Raw genomic sequence first — 23,271 nt, forward strand, 5'->3', positions numbered from 1 at the left:
GACAAAGTCAATAGGTATTTTGAGGAAGACACCAGCAGTATGCCAAAAATTCAAGTGTCAGGGGGCAGAAGTGAGTGCACTGGCTATTACTAAGAGAGAAGGTGCTTGGGTAGGTGGAAGGTATGAAGATAGTTGAGTTTCCTGGACCAGGTGGACTACACCCAAGGGTTATGAAAGAGGTAGCTGGAGAGATTGTAGAGTCATTAGTAATAACCATAGAACCATAGAACCATAGAAACAACAGCACAGAAACAGGCCTTTTGGCCCTTCTTGGCTGTGCTGAACCATTTTCTGCCTAGTCCCACTGACCTGCACACGGACCATATCCCTCCATACACCTCCCAAGAATCCTAAAGAATAACCTTTCAAGAATCACTAGATACTGGAATAGTTCTGGAGGACTGGAAAATTGCAAATGCCACACCACTCTTTAAGAAGGTAGGGAGGCAGAGGACAGGAAATTATAGGCCACTTAGTCTGACTCCTGACTTCCTAGTTGGGAAAGTGATTAAGACTGTTATTAAGCATGAGATTTCAGGGTACTTCGTGGCATTTGATAAAGGAGGCCAAAGTCAGATTGGTTTTCTTAATGGAAAATCATGCTGACAAATCTTTCGGAATTATTTGAGGAACTAACAGGCAGAATAGACAAAGAATCAGAGGATATTGTGTACTTGAATTTGGAGAAGGCCCTTGACAAGGTGCCTCACGTGAGACTGCTAAACAAGACAGGAGCCCATGGTATTACAGTCAAGAAACAAGCTTGGATAGAAGATTGGCTGAATGGCAGGAGACAAAGAGTGGCAATAAAAGGGGGCTTTTCTGATTAGCTGCCAGTGACTAATGATGTTCCGCAGAGGTCAGTATGGGAACCACTTTTCACATTGTATGTCAATAATCTGGCTGATGGAATTGATGGCTTTGGGGCTAAGTTTGCAGACAAGACAAAGCTAGACGGAGGGGCAGGTAGTGTTGAGGAAGCAGTGAGTTTGCAGAAGGACTTAAAATGGATTAGGATAATGGGCAAAGAAGTGGCAGGTGGGGTATAGTTTAGGGAAGTGCATTGTCATGCACTTTGGTAGAAAGAATAAAGGCAAAGTCTTGTTTTCAGAAATCAGAGGTGCAAATGGATTTTCTGAAGGTTAACTTGCAGTTTGAGTTGGTGGTAAGGAAGGCAAATGCAATGATAGCATTCATTTCAAGAAGACTAGAATATAAAAGCAAGGATGTAATGCTGAGACTTTGGAAGGCATAGGTCAGACCCCACTTGGAATATTGTGAGCGGTTTTAGGCCCCTTCCCTAAGAAAGGATGCGCTGACGTAGGGAAGAGTCCAAAGGAGGTTCATGAGAATGATCTCAAGAATGAAAGAGTGAATGTATGAGGAGCGTTTCATGACTCTGGATCTGGACACACTTAGAAAAATGTGGTGGGAGGGGATCTCACTGAAACCAATTGAACATCGTAAGGTCTAGATGGACAGGATGCTTCCTTTAGTAGGAGTATCTAGGACCAGATGGCACAGCCTCAGAATACAGGAAAGTTCATTTAGAACAGAGCTGAGGAGGAACTTCTTTAGCCCGAGGTTGGTAAGTCATACTACAGATGGCTGTGAAGGCCAAGTCATTGGGTATATTTAAAACAGACGTTGATAGGTTCTTGATTAGTAAAGGCATCAAAGATTATGGGAAAGAGGCAGGAGAATGCAGTTGAGAAAGATAATAAATCAGTCATGATGGAATGGCAGAGTGAACTTGATAGGCTAAATGGCCTAATTCTGCTCCAATGTCTTATGGTCTTATGATCCATATGCTTATCCTTTGTGCAATTGTTTTTTTAAAAGACATTAAGGGATGTTACAGAACAAATCACTTTTATAGAAATACAATAATAAATTGAATTAGTGGATTTCACACTACTGACTTGGGCAAATTTTCTGGAATCATCTTTAATTTACATCATTTAGCAAATACTTAATGAGACTCCTTCATCACCAGGCAATCCCACCTCTGGTAAGGAAGTTAATTAAGTGTATTCACAGATTGGTTCTCTGTGCTATTTGGAAATTTTCAAAAAACTTGCTGCTGAAATTAAAGCTGTCCAATTCATTACTCCACAAATAATTGCTCTCTTAGCTATGGGTAGCCGCTTGAAATTTAGACTGGCACCAGAGGCCAAAAATGTACGTTACCCTCACGATTTCCCTGAGCACGTACAATGGCTTACATCTTTTGACATAAATCTCAAATACATTTTTGACCACCAGCAAACTAATCAGACCTTCCTGTAAACAGACATAAAGGGATTATAAATTTGAAGATCCAGAATCTAACAGTACAGCTCTTATAAATTACTAGTACTTATCTGATAATTCTATATCTCAGATACTGTACTTGAATATTCTCTTGGCTTATAATTGATGTGTATTTCTTCTTCCTTTGGTTCGCCTAGAGATGTGAAAATTATCAGTGCTGTTTTAATACAGATTCTAATTGCTACCATCAGGGAAGAGGTACAGGAGCCTGAAGGAAATCACACTCAGTGATTGGGAATAGCCTCTGCCCCTCTGCCATCCAATTTCAGTATGGATATTGAACCATTAACACTACCTCACTACTTTTTCTATATAAGTTCCAGTTTTATTGATATGTATTGCTGCACATAACAACAAATTTCATGATATGTGCCAGTGATATTAAACCCGATTCTGATTTGCAGAGTAGACGGCTTTTGAGATCAGATGGCATTTAGATTGGTTCAAATTGACAGAGAAGTTCCATGATAGCACTGAAAATGGTGATAGGAAAATGCCAACTCTAATTCTTTTACATTTTCTTAATGACCAGGTTAACTTACTAAAACTTAATCATTTAATATGATTTTTAAAATGTGAACTGGGCAATGTAAACTAACAAAAGGAAAGATGAAGTATCATCTATTAATAGTTTTTATTTAATAATTTTCATGAACTTACGAAAATTTATCCAACCCAGCCCAAAAACAAAAAAAAAATATATAAATAAAAAGAAAATGGGGAGTGATAAATATCTTCATCAGACTTTTTCAGTTCTGATGAAGGGTCTTTGACCTGAAACATAAAACGTTTTCCCTCACCACGGATACTATCTGACCTGCTGAGTACTATCATATTTTGTTTTTGTTTCAGGTTTCCAGGATCTGCTGTTTTTAGCTCCAAATGGTAACTTACTGCCCTACTACGATTTTCTTTTCTGATTGGACAAGCTATTGTTCAGAAGTTTATCGACTCATTGATATTAATTGCAAATGGTTTCATCACGACCCCAAACTTCACCAGGAATTTGCCTGGAATTGAGGGTAAAGGATGGGCTGGCTTTATTCTCTCTGGAATGTCAGAGGCTGAAGACACTTACATGTTTAAAAATTATGAGGGACGTAGATAGGATAGAGATAGGCTTTTTCCCCAGAGCAGGTCAGTCTTGAACTAGAGAGCAGAGGTTTGAGGGTAGAGGTTCATCCCATTCCCTTATTTATTTCCCTGCATGCAATTCTGCCATACACATCAGCTCTCAGTTTTTCTGCCTTCTGCCTACACTAGGGGCAATTTACAGTGGTGAATAGTTCAGAATCAAACGTGGGGTTGCTGGACCTGTGCACCTACTTTTGAGTCCAAAGGCAGCAAGGCAGCTGTGATGCATTTTCAGATTCAGACTTATTCATTCATCACATGCACATCAAAACATCCAGTGGGCATGTTGCTTGTGTTAACAAACAACACGACCTAAAGATGTGCTGGGGGTGGGGTTGCAGTGTCACCACATGTTCCAGGGCCACAGTGTTCAGCAGAAGCAGACAAGTAACAGCAGCAGCAAAGCAAGTCCCTTTCCTCCCTATCACCCCCACCACCCCAACACACACACAAATAGGCCTCCGACTCCAAGGCAAGTTGCCTTTGAGCCTCCAGCCTCCGTTCCCCGGCCCAGAGGCTGACGATCAGTCTACTAATAGGCCGTGATTTTCATTAGTATTATCTGGAGGAGCCATCAGCTTCATTACAGATTCACAAGATTGTCGATATAAAGAAAACTAACTAAGCGGCTGTTTGTCCAACTGGCAGCCAATTGATGTTAAGTCTTTGAAAAGAGGTGTAGGAGGAAATATTGGGAGAGTACTCACAGTCCTCAACATCAACATGTTTTTCATCCACAATTTAAACAAAATATTTAAATACATCTTTCCTTTTATTTGTAGTGACTGCTTAGACCTCGGTGTTTGTTGCAGAATCCTGCGTAACTGAATCTTGATGTTACTGTACTTTGCAATTATCTCATTTCTAGCAGGAATTAAGAGGAATTGCAGCTCTCACTGAGATGTGTAAAACTGTTCCAGGTGACCAGCAGAGATAACTGCAACTATTTTCAAGCCTTTCTCAATTTATTGACAGTAAATATTTCTTTCAAAACTTAACAAGGATTAACTTCGACCTCCATGTTCGGAAATCCCAAAGCAAAGGAACATTCAAATACAATAATTTTGTTTTATACTCCTGAGACTTTAGTCAACGAGTCTATTCATGCAATGCCGAAGTTAGCCAAGTATTTCATACCAAAATTGTATTGACTGGTAACTATTTAGAATATGCCTGAGCACATTTCTGATGTGAGAGATAAGAGCACTACTTTCCATGTCCTAATGACATCTCAAAGTACATCATAGCCAATGAATTGGTTGAAATGTGGTCATCTGTAGTGACTAAGAAGTGACTCACTGCCACATTTCAACAATACCAAAACGATAAATAACCATTTGTGTTGTGAGAGATAAATTTCATATAAATTCTAAAGTGTTTTGAATCGGTGCAATGGAAATGTATAGAACCACATGAAAAACCTGGCCGGACTTACATGTAAAATCAAGTCAGAAATTCATCCTTGATACCTGTCCAGATATATGGTTTAATGGTATTTGGTCATAGACAATCATAGCATTTATTTGCATACCATCCCTCACAGATCATTCCATACATAAATGTATCAAGGTACAACAAAGGAAAAGAAACACAGAATGCAGCATGTTGTGCATATGCATGGAAATCTTCAGGATTTCAGAAACGGAGTCCAATGTGAATATGCTCCTATAGTACATGCTGAGCGCATACAGCCAAGGATGAATTTCTTCATGTTCAATAACACAGCGGGACCTCAGTATGAAGCTTTGATTCTGAATTTGAGCTGGCTCTCATACTTCAGTGATTGAGAAGCAGAACCTGAACTGCAGATCCCAGTAAAAATGCTAACCCATCACATCATTCAAATTTTCATACTCAGGAAAGTTGGAAGTTTATCATTGACAGAATAATAAACAATATGAAAATGTAATGGAAGGACCAACTCTTGTAGAATTTTTTAAAGTCACATTATATGCTGTCAACCATTCTTCCTCAAATATTTAATATATTGCACCTGTAAGTTAGAGCAGCCATAGTTTATACCTGCAAGAGTTGTGGATATTAAATAAGTTTCAGAAGCAGACTTTCGTACATTTATAGGAGCTACACTGATTATTTTCCTGTCAGAATGCGCATATGAACATTTTCTATCCAGTGCTTACCTAAATGAATTAAATATGTTATAACAATGGTAGAAAGAATAAGTTCTATACTATTAGTATATGAATATGTGAACTATTTAAAAATCTTTTTATGTAAGCTATGTCACAGGAGGTAATGGAGGAGACATGTCAATTTGATGACTACTATGAAGAGGATTATTTAACAGAACACATGTAAGTTGAAAAATACACAGTTAATTAAATTACTGTATATAAAAAACAAAGAGTAATTACAATTTTCACACTTGTTGAATGAGATTTTTTTATATGAGGAGGGGTAAGCAACTATGTGGCTGAAGTCTGTTACATTTATAAGCTGTAAAATATGGAATAAAATGATATTACTACTGCTCATATACTTAAACACATTCTGGGCCATGTTAAAGCCTGTAATATTTTGATGAAACAGAATTATTTACAATGCTTCACAGCACTTGTCACATGAATTTTCACAGCAAGAACATTGGCAGGAACAGTGATATTTATTTTACATCCGAGTCTATTTGAGTGATTGTTGGCGACTTCTATTTAGGTTCAATGTAAAGGTGAAGGTGGTTCCCATTGCTGATAACAACTGAGTTCAAGGGTTTTGACCTAACAGTGATGAGGATAGATAATATACGTCCAAGTCAGTATGTTGTGTGATTTAAAAAGGAACTTTTAGATAGAGTTGTTCCCATGCACTGCTGTTTTTTTCCTTATGGATGGTAACAATCAAAAGTTTGGGAAGAGCACAGCATATGATGGTTTATCAGAGTCCATAGGGATTGTAGCCAGACATTGTTTTGTGGAGGCATATTTTCAGGAAAGTGGATGAAGTTCCTTGGAAGTCTTTATGTAGTGTTCACTGGCGGGGACTAAGCTTCCCTCACACTCCTGCTTTGTGTCAGATAAATACATCAAGTATATCACAGAGGGATGCAAGGGGGTTCTTTGGTGACAGGTGTCAGCACAGAGAAATCAATGTACCTGTTTGCAAAGAAAGGATAATACAGCATGTTTTTCATACCCTTTACTTACAAATAACTTTCTAACTTAAAATAACAACAAATTGTTGTTTTATCATCAACAATTGCATGTTTTATTTTGGTACTGTCAAATCCTGAACTGATCATTGAAAAGAGGTCAGGTGAGTTTCCTTACCACCTTGTTTTTTATTTTGTTAGAAGGTTATGAGAAGTAAGAGCATAGTAATCATAGTTATATGCCACCCCAGAATATCCCACACTATAAGGAACAGAGCTTGCAAAAACTGCAGTTTATAGGAACATCATCACTACATACTGCTATCTAACTGCCACTGGCCAGGAAGTTCATATCTGGCCCAAACTTGCATTCCACCCACACAGTCAATTGTTCACAAGTATAGCATGAAGCATTATTTGCTTGAAGTTGATTCATTCATTTTTTTCATGCAAAACCAGCATTAACAATGCCAGGAATAATGCTTATTACTGATCAGCCACAGACCATCAGGACAAAATGATTGTTATGGATTCTCATGTTCTGCTTTGCTCACATACATTACTTATGCCAATGGGCAAGGATTGTGTTTTAACAATGTGTGGAAATATTCATGATTGGAAACTGACATAATAAATCCACCATGCGGTTGAAATTTACATTTTCCTACCTCCAGCAACCTTTAGTGCCTTCTCCTCATGAAAGTTTCAAAATTTTATTGAATTCCAGGTGAGGTATTTCATAGTCTGCAAGCAAAGACGTGAGTTAAAGTAACTTCCAGGTTAAATCGAGGGGCCTGTAGCATTATAAGACCATAAGACATTGGAGCAGAATTAGGCCATTCACCCCATCAAGTCTCCTCCACTATTCTATCATCTGGTCTTCTCGCCAAATTCTTTGATGCCCACCCGGGAAATGATCATCTTCTGCCTTAAATATACCCATGGACTTGGCCTCCGCTGCAGTGTGTGGCAGAGCATTCCACAAATTCACTACTCTCTGTCTAAAACAATTCCTCCTTACCTCTGTTCTAAAAAGTCACCCCCCCCCCCAATTTTGAGTCTGTGCCCTCTAGTTCTGGATACCCCCACCACAGGAAACATCCTCTCCACATCCACCCTATCTACGTTTGGTAGGTTTCAATAAGATCTCCATGCGTTCTTCTAAATTCTAGTGAGTACAGGCCCAAAGCTGCCAAATGCTCCTCATATGTTAACCCCTTCATTCCCAGAATCAACCTCCCAAACCTCCTCTGGACTCTCTCCAATGACAACACATCTTTTCTGAAGGAATTATAATTCCTCACTGATTACAGTAAGCATTTAAGTGCCATCAAGTAGTTATCAAAGTATTCATTGCAGTTTTTAAAATACTTTTATTGTGTTCCTGGTTTGACTTCTCTGTGCACCTCCTTCCATTTACTTTCCTTAGGATCCTTCCTTCACAACTCCAAATTGAAACCTTAACTGAAGTTGGCCTCTGAATTAGTGATTCCAGAGCCTATAGGTACTTTATGACAAAAGTATATGTAGTTATATTACGAAGTCATTATTTAAGTTTCTAATATGTTGAACTCTTTTAAATACAGGAAAAGTGAAGACAATGAATCCAATGCCTCCATTCCAGAGAACTTTATGTATTATACAGGTACTCCTGAAAAAACTCAATAACCCCATTCTTTACTAGGGTTCCCAAGTATATTAGTTTGTTCAAGCTCTGGTCAAAACCATTGAAGTGTTTTTGCTTGTGAATGAAACACTATCATACAGCTGAGAATAGTCAATCAATACTGGCTGAAGCTGAAGTTCTGAGAGGTTAGTCCGTGACACATGGCATGGGGAGATATAAATTCCTTAGCTTGCCATCTGTTGTGGTGAAAAAGTCTTGCTAAAATATTTAAGGCTGTCCTTTGCTGTCACAGCTAAATTGAAAATCAATAATGCAATAAATGATGGCTGTAAATCCACTGTGTACCACTCTCTCATAACATCATCCTGAAATACCCTGGGGTGTCATCAGAGTGACTATGAATTTATAAAATTGCTGTAAAACCCATTGATCCACAAATATCTTTTGAGGGCCAAATGGATTAAGGAGCTTGGCTGCTTAATGCTGAGAGGTAGAAAATATGAGATAATAGATACAGAAACTATTGTTTTTCAATTCTACATTAATTTTAGTTCTGACATTACACTTTATAAGTTTTGGTTCAAATTAACCAGAGCAATTATTTGGGAATTCATAATATTCATGAGAAGAGTGAGCACTGAACATATTAATGCCAACAAATAGTCCTAGAATTGTTGAATGCCGTCCTCGAGACACCACAAAACCTAATCGATCTTCAGTTTTAGAAGTTTTGAGTTCTCATCCAATACCTGTGATTTTAATCACATTGTCCATAATGTGAGACCTGAAAAAAATCCCTCTCTCTATTTTTCTCCACACCCACTCTCTCTCCCCCACACCTACCGTCTCCCACTACACTCACGCGCTCTCCCCTACGCCAACCCTCTATCCTCCAATCCCACACTCTCCCTTCCCTTCTCTGGCACTCCCCCTATTCCTCCCCTTCTCTCTCCTTCCAACCTCTCTCCCCTCCTCCTCTCCACCACCCCCCTCTCTTCCCTACCCTTCCGCCCTTCTCTTCCCCCACTCCCATCCTCTCCCTTTCACTATCCTCCCTTCTCTCTCAGTCCAACCTCTCTTCACCTTCCCTGTTTCTTCTCTCCACCCCTTCCCATCACCGACTCCAACCCTCTATCTCCACTCCTACCCTCTTTCTCCTCTTCCCTCCCGCTTCTCTCTATCCCTCCAACTTCTTTACACTACCCCTTCCCCTCTCCCCATCCCTACCCTCCACTCTCCCCCACTGCCCCCTCCCACTCTCTCCTCCGTCCCCTCCTCCCTCCACCTCCCCCTCTTCACCACACTCTTCCCCTCTCTCTCCCCCTCTCGCTCGCCACTCTCTCCCCCTCCTCCCTCTCTCCCCTTCTCTATCCCCACTCCCTCCCCTCTATCCCCACTCCCTCCCCCTCCCTTTCTCTATCCCCACTCCCTCTCTCCCTCTCTCCCCACTCTCTCTCTCCCTCCCCTCTCTCCCTCGCTCCCTCCCTCTCCCTCCCTCCTTTCTCCCTTCCTCTTTCCTGCTTTATAAAAGAAAATGATTATCTTTCCATGTTTGCACTTGAAATTATATGGAGCCCTGTTAGCAAATTTGGAAATTAAAAAATCAAACATACATATTTAATACAATCCTGACCTTTTAGGAATAAATTTTGCATTGCATTCATGATTTTTTAACAGTGAATTTTTTTTTTTCAGTGTTTACTTTGTTTAATAGATTTTTAAAATAAATGTTCGATGTAGTTTGCAGAAGCATTTAATCAGCCAGTTAAATGAATTTTCCTTGTTGCACATACAGTATATGCTTTTTTTGCTGGTGGGCTAAAGTTTGGTAAGGATAACAGACCATGCTGCAGGATTTCATGGGTGAACTGCCCTGTAAACATGTCCTTACAGTGTAAGATATGTTCTCTACTGCTGCATTTACTAGACACAAGTCAAAGAAACAGAAATCAGTCACTATCAAACTGCTTACGCTACTTGCTCAGAATTTCTTTAGATATCTAAGAAGTTTACATGTGCTTTAATATTGAATCCTTTTCATTAAAACAGGGTTTGAAGAGGAAGGCGGTGAAATGTCTTACGTGATGGAAAATTCACAGGATGACGAGTACCTGAATGTTTTGTATATGAGAAGGCGAAGAGATAAAGTTACTTGAAAATCTGTATAGTAAAGATAAAACCAACCATGAAAAGCAGAAAAAAAAATTAATTCCTACAAATGAACCAAATTCAGCTGTATACTTCCTCACAGCGCTGAAAGACATTTATTTTACACATGGATTGGTACTCCAGAATTAATTTTCATCTGTCGATAATGTTCTGGAAACTACTTCAACTATACATATTTTACAAAATGTTTCCAACCACCTCTATTGCTATTTGTTTAAAATCTAATAACTCATACAACAATAAACCCCTGCTGGTGGTAATTTAATCAACAGGTGTTTGACTATACCTCTTCCCATCCAATCTCCTGTAAAAAAAATACTATTTCCTCTTCTCAGTTCCTTCATCTCCACTGTATCCATTCCCACATTCCCAGGATGATGCTCCCAGGAAGGTGTCCTCCTTGAAAACCTCAATCTGATGGCATGAATATCAATTTCACCTTCTGGTTAAAAAAAAAAAATCCTGCCTCTCCACTCTTCTTCTATTCTACATTCTGGCCTCTTGCCTCTTTTTACCTGCCTATCAACTCCTCCTGGTGCCTGTCCTCCTCCTCTTTCATCTATGGTCCACTTTCCTCTCCTATCAGATTCCTTATCTACAGTCCTTTGCCTTCCCCACTCACCTGGCTTCATCCTTCACCATTTTTCTTTCTCCCCCCGCCCCCACCGACACATACTTTTATTCTGCCATTTTCCTCTTTCCTTCCCAGTCCTAAAGAAAGGTCTCGGCCCAAAATGTCAGCTGCTTGTTCATTTCCATGGATGCTACCCGACCTTTCGCATTTTGCGTGTGTTGCCTTGTATTTCCAGCATCTGTAGAATCCCTTGTGCTGACAATATTTTGAATTGCGTTTGGACATTTTATAATCTTCCAGGTGATCTGCTCAGATGCCCCGAACAACAGAATTTCATTTACTGAAAATAACTTACTTTAAGATACATTGTGATGTTGTTTTTATGTTGTTGTTAAGATTAGAGTCCAGAAAATTGTCTAATCTCAGTTCCTACAGATACTAATTTTTCCCTAGACAAATATCTGGGATGAGTGGATTGAGATGGGTTGTTTTCTGGCAAAGGAATGCTTGCTAAGTGCGAGGCCTTCAAAATTGAAATTTTGACAGTACAGAGTTTGTATGTTCCTGTCAAAATAAAAGGCAAGGATAACAGATTTAAGGAACCTTGTTTATTGAGAGATATTGAGGCCCTGGTTAAGAAGGAAAATGAGGTGTGTAGGCAGCTAGGAACAAATGAGGATATTGAGGAGTATAAGCAATGCAAGAGAATATTTAAGGAAGGGCTAAAGAAAGGCAAGAGGTTGCTCTGGCAGAGAAGGCAAAGGAGAGTCCCAAGTTTCTGTGTCTACAGGGTGGAATTATAGTGAACTATGGTACATTGAGGAGTGTGGTAGAACAGAAGGATCTGGGAATACACAACCATAATTCATTGAAAGTGACATCACAAGTAGATAGGGTCGTAAAGAGAGATTTTGGTAGATGGCCTTAAATCAAAGAATTGAGTAGAGATATTGGGATGTAATGTTGTGGTTGTGTACGTTGTGTGGTGAGGCCTAATTTGGAGTATTGTGCGCAGTTCTGATCACCTAACTACAGGAAAGATATAAGACTGAAAGAGTAAAGAGAACATTTATAAAGATATTGCCAGGACATGAGGTGCTGAATTATAGGGAAAAGCTGAATATGTTAGGACTTTATTCCTTGAAGTATAGGAGAATGAAGGGAGATTTGGTAGAGATATCCAAAATCATAAGAAGTAACAATAGGATAAATGCAATCAGGCTTAAGGGTGAAAATGAAATGCTTAAGGGACATCTGAGGAGGGGCTTCTTCACTCCGAAGATAGTGAGAGCGTGGAATGAATAGCCAGTCTGATTTCAACATTGAAGAGAAATTTGGATAAGTACATGGACGGGGTGGGTATGGAGGTCTATGGACCAAGTGTAGGTTGATGGGACTGAGCAAAATAATTGTTTGGCATGGACTAGATGGGCCTAAGGGCCTATTTGTACGCTGTCGAGCTTCTGACTCTATGACTCTATATCTGTTGTGCCACTTTTAGAAGAAACTCTCAGGTCAATTTTAAAAGGCCCCACTAGAGGGCTGCAGAGTAGTGTAGTGTGTGAGAGTCGAATCAGAATCAGCTTTAGTATCACTGGCATACGTCTTGAAATTTGTTGTCTTTGCAGCAGCAGTACAATCAATGCATAATAATAGAAAAAACTGAATATATATATATATTAAAAAGTTAAATTAAATAAGTCATGCAAAAAAAAGTAGAGAGGTAGTGTTTATGGGTTCAATGTCCATTCAGAAATCAGATAGCAGAGGGGAAGAAGTTTGTCCTCAATCATTCTGTGTGTGCCTCCAGGCTCCTGTCCCTTCTCCTTGATGGTAACAATGAGAACAGGACTTGTGCTGGGTGATGTGGGTCCTTAATGATGGATGCTACCTGTTTGAGGTATCACTCTTTGAAGATGTCCTGGATACTACGGAGGCTAGTGCCCATGATGGAGCTGACTAAGTTCACAACTTTCTGCAGCTTATTTCAATCCTTGCAGTAGCCACCTCTCACCCCGGCCACACCCCTCCCCCATTACCAGATGGTGATGCAGCCAGTTAGAATAGTCTCAATAGTATATTTGTAGAAATTTGTGTTTTAGGTGACATACCAAATCTCCTCAAACTCCTCATGAAACATAACTCCTGACATGCCTTCTTTGTATCTGCATCGATATGTTGGGCCCAGGATAGATCCTCAGAGTTATTGACACCCAGGAACTTGAAATTGCCCACCCTTTGTACTTCTGATCCCTCTGTGAGGACTGGTGGGTGTTCCCTTGTCTTACCCTTTCTGAAGTCCACAATTAGTTCATTGGTCTTACTGCTAATGAGTGCAAGGTTGTTGCTGCGACACCACTCCACTAGTTGGCACATCTTGATCCTGTACGCCCTCTCATCACCATCTGAAATTCCGCCAACAATGGTTGTATCATCAGCATATTTATAGATGGCATTTGAGCTGTGCCTAGCCAGACAGTCATGGATGCAGAGAAAGTAGAGCAGTGGGCTGAGCACATATACCTGAGGTGCTCCAGCGTTGATTGTCGGAGAGAGGGAGATTTTATTTCTGATCCACACAGATTCTGATCTTCTGGTTAGGAAGTGAAGAATCCAGTTGCAGAGGAAGATACAGAGGCCCAACCTTTAGAGCTTTTTGGTTAGAACGGTAGGAATGGTTATGTTAAGCACTGCAGTCAATAAACAGCAACCTGACATAGGTATTAGTATTGTTCAGGTGAACCAAGGCTGTGTGAAATGCCAATGAGTTTGCATCCACTGTAGACCTATTCTGGTGATAGACAAATTGCAGTGGGTCCAAGTCTTTGATGAGACAGGTATTTGTGGCCCTTTTGAAGCAGGTGGGCACTTCTGACTGTCGCAATGAGAGTTTCAAAATGTCTTTGAACACCCCCGTCAGTTGGTTGGCACAGGTTTCAGAGCCCTAGCAGGTACACCATCAGGGCCTATTGCCTTGCAGAAGTTCACTGTTTTGAAAGGCAGTCTAACATTGGCCTCCGAGACAAAGATCACAAGGTCACTGGATGCTGCAAGAACCTTCAACGCTATAGTCTTATTCTTCCCTCTCAAAATGAGCATAAAAGGTATTGGGACACTCACAACACCTGACCTGCTGGATTCCTCCGGCATGTTGTGAGTGTTGCTTTGACCCCAGCATCTGCAGATGATTTTGTGTTTACAAAAGGCTTTGGGCTGATCTGGGAGTGAAGCATCACCACCATTCATCATGTTAGATTCCACTTTGCAGGAAGTAATGGCCTGCTAACTCTGCCTCAGCTAACCTGCAGTCAATTACGCCTCCAGTCTCATTCAGAATTGTTCCTTTGCTCTTGATATAGCCCTCTATAAGTTGTCCCTGGTTTTCTTGTATAATCCTGGATCACCAAAGTTGAATGCCACAGATTTAGCCCTCAGCAGACTACGAGCCTCCTGGTTCATTACTGCTTTTGATTTGGGAATGTACTGTATGTTCTCATAGGGACACACACATATCCCCTCAGGATTTAATAAAGTCAGTGATGACTATGCTGTACTCAAAGACTCATGCACTCATCCAGGTTCAAAGATGAAACCCTGAATACAGTCCAGTCCACCAATCCAAAACAGTCCTGTAGGCGCTCCTGTGCCTCCCATGACCACACCTTCTTGGTCCTCACTACTAGTGCTGCGGGCTTCAGTCTCTGCCTGTACTCAGGGAGTAGAAGTACAGCCAGGAGATCAGACCTTCCAAAGTGTGGGTGTTGGATAGCACAGTAAACGTGCTTGATAGTGGTGTAATAGTAGTCCAGTGTGGTCCTTGTTCTACAAGTGATTGTTGGTAATAATAATTTTGGGACTTTTTGAAGCTGGCCTGGTCAAAATCCCACAAAATGATGGGGAAGGCATCGGGATTCTTTGTTTCATGCCATTCAGTTTGTCTAGAGCCTTTTTGACAATGGCCTATAGTGGGATATACACCGCTATCAAAATCAAAATCTCCCAGGGCAGATAAAATGGCCGGCACTTGATGTGAGATATTCCAGGTTAGCTGAGCAGCACTGGGACAGCACCGCAATATTTGTATTCCACAAGGAGTTGATCTTAAAGCATACTGCAACTTCTCTGCCTCTGAAAGACTCAGCAGTCCTGTCTTGGTAGTGAACTGTGAAGCCATCAAGCTGTATCGCTGCGTCCAGAATACAAGGGACGTCCAAGACTCCTTCAAACAATAAAGACACCAGGTCCTCATGTCCCTCTGGTACAGTAAGATATTTGATTTTATTTACTAGGTACTGTACCTTTGCCAGCAAGATGGTTGGTATTGGAAGTCAAAAGCCACACTTCCTTAGTCGAACTTTTAAACCAGAGCAGCATCCTCTCTTCCACTGTCTTACAGATGACACATATTCTTCATAATAGAAACTGCTCTACATAATTCACTAACACCATCATGGGGATGAGTTCACTTTAAGAGATGGTGCCTGACGTAATGACATTAGTGTATGGCAACAGAGATGAGAAAATCTGCAGCGACACGCATAAGATGCTGGAGGAACTCAGCAGGCCACGCAGCATCTATAGAAATGTGTAAACAGTCACTGTTTTAAGCCAAGAAACATTGTCTGTTACTCTGTCTCGCTGCCTGGCTTGCTGAATTCCTCCAGCATTTTGTGTGTATTGCAAAGTATAGCTTTTGATTTGTTTGTAATGGAAGTAAAGGGCTGTGGCTTTTGTGAAGCACATAGAGCAACTCTTGCACGTTTCATTCACAAAATCCTACATCGGTGACGCCACGCTGTCTCACAATTCCAGAGTTGCTTAACGACATGTCGACCAATGCAGTCGCTTTGAAGCAGCCAGCGTTTTAGGAACAGCACACTACTGCATGGCTTACACAGGCTGAAGTCCAGTTCATGCTGCAAAAAATCACCATGGACAATAACAAATTTTACTACGTCGCAGTATCACCAAGTAGTTCCACTGCAGTCATAGTGGTGAGTCTACCAGAAGACCTTCCTGCAAGTCATAAGTATGTCACCCTGAAAATTACTTATTACTGTCTGAGTCTGAGCACGCCCGGCCTGGGTAACGCGAGGCCTTCAGAGCTAATGAACCACATGCTATCGCTTCTACGCAATCACCGTCCTTCTTTTAGTTTTAAAGAACTCTTTATGCAACAAATATCTGATCAAGTTTGCACAGTCCTCGCTAATGCATCCTGAAGGACTAAAATGGCCAATAGTTTATACTCAGCCAGAGAGAGATGCATTGTTTCCTCTCCTTTCCCTGTCTCAATAAGCTCTGTCAGCAAAGCCTCCAGCAGACTCACGCCCGCAGTTTCAAACTAGACAATGCCAAGTCTGTTTTTACTTCACACTCTTTGGCATGAACGCCAAGACGTGCCAACCGCCATGCAACTTTGACAGTGCCAGTGCATTGGGACATCGGAGGTATGGAAACAGCATGGGTTCCAGTTGCCAGGGTCAGCTATTGTTCAGTACAGACACCCTTACAGGGTGAAGCTGCCTGTATGATACATATGCTCAAGTGAGTGTGCTGTCTGCATCACCCATTAATGATAAGGCAGAGAGCAATGGACCCTCACTGGAGGCTGCCAACGGCAGCAGGATCCAGACTTACGGGACATGATGCATGGCACTCTGCTTCAGAGGACGATGCTACATTTGGGACTTTGCCTTGGCTAAAGTTGCTAGACCTCAGCTCGGTGAAGATTTCCTGAGTGCCAAAGGACTTCTAGTAGACCTTAAGAAGCGTTGGTTTGTGGATGTAAAGGACTTTGGGTCGTTATCCTGTACCCCCAGCAAGTTTGCCACAACTCTGTAGTGCATGCACCACCAAATTTGAATTCATTGGCTTGATGGATGAATTCCCAACCCTCACCAAGCCCACATTTTCCAGTACAGTCACAAATCATGAGGTCGAGCACTACATTTCCATAACTGGCTTGCCAGTCCACACCTGTGCATGTAGACTGGACTTTGAAAAGCTGGCCAATGTGAAGGCTGAGTTTGCTAAAGTGGTAATGCTAGGCATTATATGTAAGTCAAATAGCCCTTGGGCTTCACTCCTCCTCATGGTCCCTAAGCCCAATGGTGATAGCCATCCACGCGGCATTAATGAGACCCGTCCCGTATATTCAAGACTTTTCAGAATCAAGTTTATTATCACTGGCATGTATCGTGACAATACAATACATGATAAATATAGAAAGAAAATAAATAAATAAATAGCAGTAAATTATTGAATAGATTAAAAATAGTGCAAAAACAGAAATATATATTTTTTTAAAAAGTGAAGTAGTGTTCATGGATTCAATGTCCATTTCGGAATCAGATGGCAGAGGGGAAGAAGCTGTGATGGAGCTGACTATGTTTACAATTTCAGTCCTGTGCAGTAGCCACCACCCTCCCCGCACACCACCACCACCACCCCCCACACCAGACAGTGATGAAGCCTGTCAGAATGCTCTCTATGTCATTATTACTCCTGGCCGTTGGGCTCCACAATGAGTCAACCCATAGCCAGGGAAGTGATGACCCCCTCCTGTCAGGCTATTTAAGTTAATTTATTTTTTATTCTTTCTTACTTCTCTTCCAATATTTGTGTATTTGTATATCTGTACACTTGTAATGTTACTGTGACACTAATTTCCTTTGGGATCAATAATGTATCTATCTAACTACAGAAGTTTTTTTAGTGTTTTAGTTGACAAACCAAATCTCTTCAAACTCATAATGAAATATAGCCACTGTTTTGCCTTCTTCATAGCTGCATTGATAAGTTGGAACCAGGTTAGATCCTCAACGATCTTGGCACCCAGGAACTTGAAATTGTTCACTCACTCCACTTCTGTTCCCTCTGTGAGGATTAGTTCGTGTTCCCTCGTCTTACTCTTCCTGAAGTCCATGATCAGCTGTTTGGTCTTACTGACATTGGGTGCAAGATCGTTGCTGTGACACCACTTAACTAGCTGGTATATCTTGCTCTTCTATGCCCTCTCATCCCCATATGAGATTCTACCAACAATGGTTGTATCATCAGCAAATTTATAGATGGCATTTGAGGTATGTCTGGCCACACGGTCATGGGTGTAGCGAGAGTAGAGCAGTGGGCTAAACAGACACCGCTGAGTTGCACCAGTGTTGATTGTCAGTGAGGAGGGTATGTTGGAAACATAGAAAACCTACTGCCCAATACAGGCCCTTCGGCCCACAAAGCTATGCCGAACATGTCCTTACCTTAGAAATTACCTAGGGTTACCCATAGCCCTTTATTTTTCTAAGCTCCATGTACCTATCCAGGAGTCTCTTAAAAGACCCTATCGTATCTGCCGTCGCAGGCAGCCCATTCCTCGCACTCACCACTCTCTGCGTAAAAACCTTAACCCTAACATCTCCTCTGTACCTACTTCCAAGCACCTTAAAACTGTGCCCTTTCATGCTAGCCATTTCAGTCCTGGAAAAAAAGCCTTTGACTATCCACACGTTCAATGTCTCTCATCATCTTATACACCGCTATCAGGTCACCTCTCATCTTCCATTGCTCTAAGGAGAAAGGGCCAAGTTCACTCAACCAATTCTCATAAGGGACGCTCCCCAATCCAGGCAACATCCTTGTAAATCTCCTCTGCACCCTTCCTATAGTTTCCGCATCCTTCCTATAGTGAGGCGACCAGAACTGAGAATAGTACTCCAAGTGGGATCTGACCAGGGTCCTATATAGCTGTAATGTTACCTCTCGGCTTCTAAGCTCAGTCCCATGATTGATGAAGGCCAATGCACCATATGGCTTCTTAACCGCAGAGTCAACCTGCACAACAGCTTTGACTGTCCTATGGACTCGGACCCCAAGATCCCTCTGATCTTCCACACTGCCAAGAGTCTTACAATTAATACTATATTCTGTCATCATATTTGACCTACCAAAATGAACCACCTCACACTTATCTGGGTTGAACTTCATTTGCCACTTCTTAGCCCAGTTTTGTATCTAACCAATGTCCCACTGTAACTTCTGACAGCCCTCACTATCCACAACACCCCCAACCTTTGTGTCATCTGCAGATTTACTAACTCATCCCTCCACTTCCTCATCCAGGTCATTTATAAAAATCACAAAGAGTAGGGGACCCAGAACAGATCTCTGAGGCATACCACTGGTCACTGGTCTCCATGCAGAATATGACCCATCTACATCGGCTCTTTGCCTTCTGTGGGCTAGCCAGTTCTGGATCCACAAAGCAATGTTCCCCTTATATCTCATAAGACCATAAGACAAAGGAGCAGAAGTCGGCCATTCGGCCCATAGAGTCTGCTCCGCCATTTTATCATGAGCTGATCCATTCTCCCATTTAGTCCCACTCCTCCACCTTCTCACCATAACCTTTGATGCCCTGGCTACTCAGATAATTATCAATCTCTGCCTTAAATACACCCAGTGACTTGGCCTCCACTGCTGCCCCTGGCAACAAATTCCATAGATTCACCACCCTCTGACGAAAAAAATTTCTTCGCATTTCTGTTCTGAATGGGCGCCCGTCAATCCTTAAGTCATGTTTCCTTACCTTCTGACTTACTTACTGACAAAAGTGGAAATTGAGTGCTATAAAGTTGGACTTCACCTAAACGCTAAAAAGACAGAGTACATGGCGTTTAACTGTGACGAAGGTACTCTCAAGATCGTAAGGAATGATACCATTAAGATAGTCTTTGACTACAAGTACCTCGGGTCAAGATTGATGAGTTTGGAGAAGGACATAAAGATACGGAAGGCGCTGGCTTGGAGGGCTATGAACGACATGAAGGAAATCTGGAAATCGAACCTGACCAGAGGGCTTAAAAAGAGGATTTTCATAGCAGTCATAGAGTCCATTCTCACATACAGATGCGTGACGTGGACACTCACCAAGACTATGCGAAAGTCTCTAGATGGTTGCTATACACGAATGCTCCGGATGGCTCTTGACATGAGTTGGCAACAGCACATGATGAACGTCGAGCTCTATAATGACCCACAGAGGCTCATCACTAAAATCGAAGCGCAAAGACTGCAACTAGTGGGGCACTGTCTACACCTCTACACCAGGGGTCCCCAACCTTTTTTGCACTGCGGACCGGTTTAATATTGACAATATTCTTGCGGACCAGCCGACCGGGGGGGATGGTGGTGGGTAGGGTTGCCAACAGACAAGAGTAGCGATCAAATACATTGTGTTTACCCAGAATAGACTACAATGATCATGAAGCCTTGCGCGGGCACCAGTGCGCATGCATGACCTGCGCATACGTGTACCTGCTGATTTTTTTCTACAAATCATTTTTTTGCGATTCTGTTCGGGGGGGGGGGGTGTTAATCACGACCGGAGTATAGGTGTTAAGTGGCTAATACACTCAATTTTATTTCTAAAAGGGTTTATCTAACGAATTTAATATTAAACACACAGCGCATATTTTCCTCGCATGCATATAGTGATAAGTCAATTATCCAGGGAGCTTGAAGTAAGTGTTGAACGAACTTCCAGTAGAAGTGGCAGAAGCAGGCAGATATTATCATTTAAAGAAAAATTGGAAATGGTATATGGATAGGAAAGGAAAGGAATGGAGGGTTATGGGCTGAGTGCAGGTCGGTGGGACCAGGTGAGAGTAGCGTTCAGCACGGACTAGAAGGGCCGAGATGGCCTGTTTCCGTGCTGTAATTGTTATATGGTTATATAAGTAAGTCAATAGCATCACAACATTTTAGGTAACGTTCAGATATTCAACACACAGTACATATTTTCCCCATTTGAACATATAAAATCATTGCAACACACCAATATTGCTGAATCAGTGGGAGCCCTGGGCTTGTTTTCCTGCAACAAGATGGTCCTATCAAGGGGTGATGGAAGACAGCGATACTCGAAGGGGGCTCCTTATGTCCAGTCTATTCCGCAATTTACGTTTGTAGTTTTCGTTGCATTCATTGCAGAAAACTCTGCTTTGCAGAAAAATGTTGGAAATGGATGCATCGTTTTCAGTGCTTTCGTGGCTATCTCAGATACTTAGCCTTGACTTTGATCCAGAATGCCGGCAGAGATGTTATGTCAAACATGCTTTTCAGCCCGCCTTCATTTGCAAGCGTGAGGAGTTGATCTTGTTCCCGCGCTGACGTGGATGACGCGCGGTAATGACCTCGCGTGTGCTCGTTCAACAGTGCGTGACGGAATGAGGAATGGTGCAGCTGACTTATATCGCCAAATCATATCATTTCCTCGTGGCCCGGTAGCACATGCTTTGCGGCCCGGTACCGGTCCGCAGCCCGGTGGTTGGGGACCGCTGGTCTACACCACCCCAAGCTACCTGCCAGCCTAGTCATCAAATGGGAGCCCAAGCATGGGAGGATGAACCCTGGGTGCCCTCCCAAGACTATTGTCAACACGCTCCTAGAAGACAGCGGTGTGGCTAATGTACGAACGTAGATGAACTGAGCACACTGATGAGGGAGAGGGAGAAGTGGAGAGTCCGTCATCGTGCCTGATGCCGGCCCCCGAGGCCTGAGTTGATGTAGTAGTATTACTAGTACTTACTTTCTCAATAAGCCTTGCATGGTGTACCTTGTCAAATGCCTTGCTGAAATCCATATACACTACACCTACTGCTCTACTTTCATCAATGTGTTTAGTCACATCCTCAAAAAATTCAATCAGGCTCGTAAGGCACGACCTGCCTTTCACAAAGTCATGCTGACCATTCCTAATCATATAGTGCCTCTTCAAATGTTCATAAATCCTGCCTCTCAGGAACTTCTCCATCAACTTACCAACCACTGAAGTAAGACTTACTGGTCTATAATTTCCTGGGCTATCTCTTCTCCCTTTCTTGAATAATGGAACAACATCTGCAACCCTCCAATCCTCCGGAACCTCTTCCATCTCCATTGATGATGCAAAGATCATTGCCAGAGGCTCAGCAATCTCCTCCCTCATCCCCCACAGTAGCCTGCGGTACATCTTGTCTGGTCCCAGTGACTTATTCGACTTGATGCTTTCCAAAAGCTCCAGCACATCCTCTTTCTTAATATCTACATGCTCAAGCTTTTCAGTCCACTGTAAGTCATTCCTACAATCGCCAAGATCCTCTTCCGTAGTGAATACTGAAGCAAAGTACTCATTAAGTACCTTCGCTATCTCCTCCGGTTCCATACACACTTTTCCACTGTCACACTTGATTGGTCCTATTCTCTCATGTCTTATCCTCTTGCTCTTCACATTCTTGTAGAATGCGTTGGGGTTTTCCTTAATCCTGCTCACCAAGGCCTTCTCATGGCCCCTTCTGGCTCTCCTAATTTCTTTCTTAAGTTCCTTCCTGCTAGCTTTAAAATCTTCTAGAGCTCTATCATTATCTTGTTTATCACCAATCTGCACAGATTGTGGTCTTCCAGTTAGGAAGCTGAGGATCCAGTTGCAGAGGGAGGTACAGAGGCCCAGGTTCTGTAGTTTATTGATCAGGACTGTGGGAATGATGGTGGTAAATGCTGAGCTATAGTCAACAGGCAGCATGCTGACCTAGGAGTTTATATTATCCATGTGATTGAAGGCCGTCTAAAGAGCCATTGAGATTGTGTATACCGTAGACTTATCGTACTGATAGGCAAATTGCAGTGGGTCCAGGTCCTTGCTGAGGCAGGAGTTCATTCTAGTCATGACCAACTTCTCAAAGCATTTCATCACCGTAGATGTGAGTGCTACTGGGCGATAGTCCTTAAGGCTTCCAACTGTGGCAATGAAAAGTTCTAAGTGTCCTCAAGTACTCCAGCCAGTTGGCCAGCACACTCTTCCAGAATCTTACCAGGAACTCCATTGGGGCCTGCTGTCTTGTGAGAGTTTACCCTCCTTAAAGACAGCCAGAAGGTCTTTTCGGCATGTTTAGCCAGAAAACTAACTTTTTATAAAGTGGACTTAGTCAGTAACCATCATCAGGTTCCTGTGTGCCTGGGGACATTCCTAAAACTGCTGTTATGAACCCCATTTGGCCTCTTTGAGTTTTTGTGCATGCAGTTCGGGCTGAAAAATACAGCCAGACTTTCCAGTGACTAATAGACTTTGTCTTAAAAGACACAAACAACAGGAATTTTGCAGATGATGGAAATTCAAGCAACACACATCAAAGTTGCTGGTGAACGCAGCAGGCCAGGCAGCATCTCTAGGAAGAAGTACAGTCAACATTTCAGGCCGAGACCCTTCGTCAGGACTAACTGAAGGAAGAGTTAGTAAATGCGTTCACCAGCAACTTTGATGTGTGTTGCTTGTCTTAAAAAACTTAGATTTTCTTTTTGTTTACCTGAATGACA

At 42.0% G+C, this 23,271-nt stretch overlaps 1 protein-coding gene across 3 annotated transcripts in view; it reads left to right on the plus strand.

Moving 5' to 3' along the window:
- The window catches only part of LOC134348925 (uncharacterized), a 29,795-nt gene extending 19,385 nt beyond the window's left edge, over window positions 1–10,410 (plus strand). For 2 of the 3 annotated variants that reach the window (XM_063052727.1, XM_063052730.1), the window contains 4 exons: window positions 3,166–3,198; window positions 5,687–5,762; window positions 8,140–8,198; window positions 10,230–10,410. In XM_063052727.1, the coding sequence (XP_062908797.1) occupies window positions 3,166–3,198; window positions 5,687–5,762; window positions 8,140–8,198; window positions 10,230–10,336 (275 nt within the window). In that variant the 3' untranslated portion in view covers window positions 10,337–10,410. The remainder of the gene's footprint in view (window positions 1–3,165; window positions 3,199–5,686; window positions 5,763–8,139; window positions 8,199–10,229) is intronic. The other variant, XM_063052728.1, reaches the window with a different exon arrangement.
- Window positions 10,411–23,271: the final 12,861 nt, after the last annotated feature.

The sequence above is a fragment of the Mobula hypostoma genome, chromosome 7 (genome assembly GCF_963921235.1).
Source record: "Mobula hypostoma chromosome 7, sMobHyp1.1, whole genome shotgun sequence".
NCBI lineage: Eukaryota > Metazoa > Chordata > Chondrichthyes > Myliobatiformes > Myliobatidae > Mobula > Mobula hypostoma.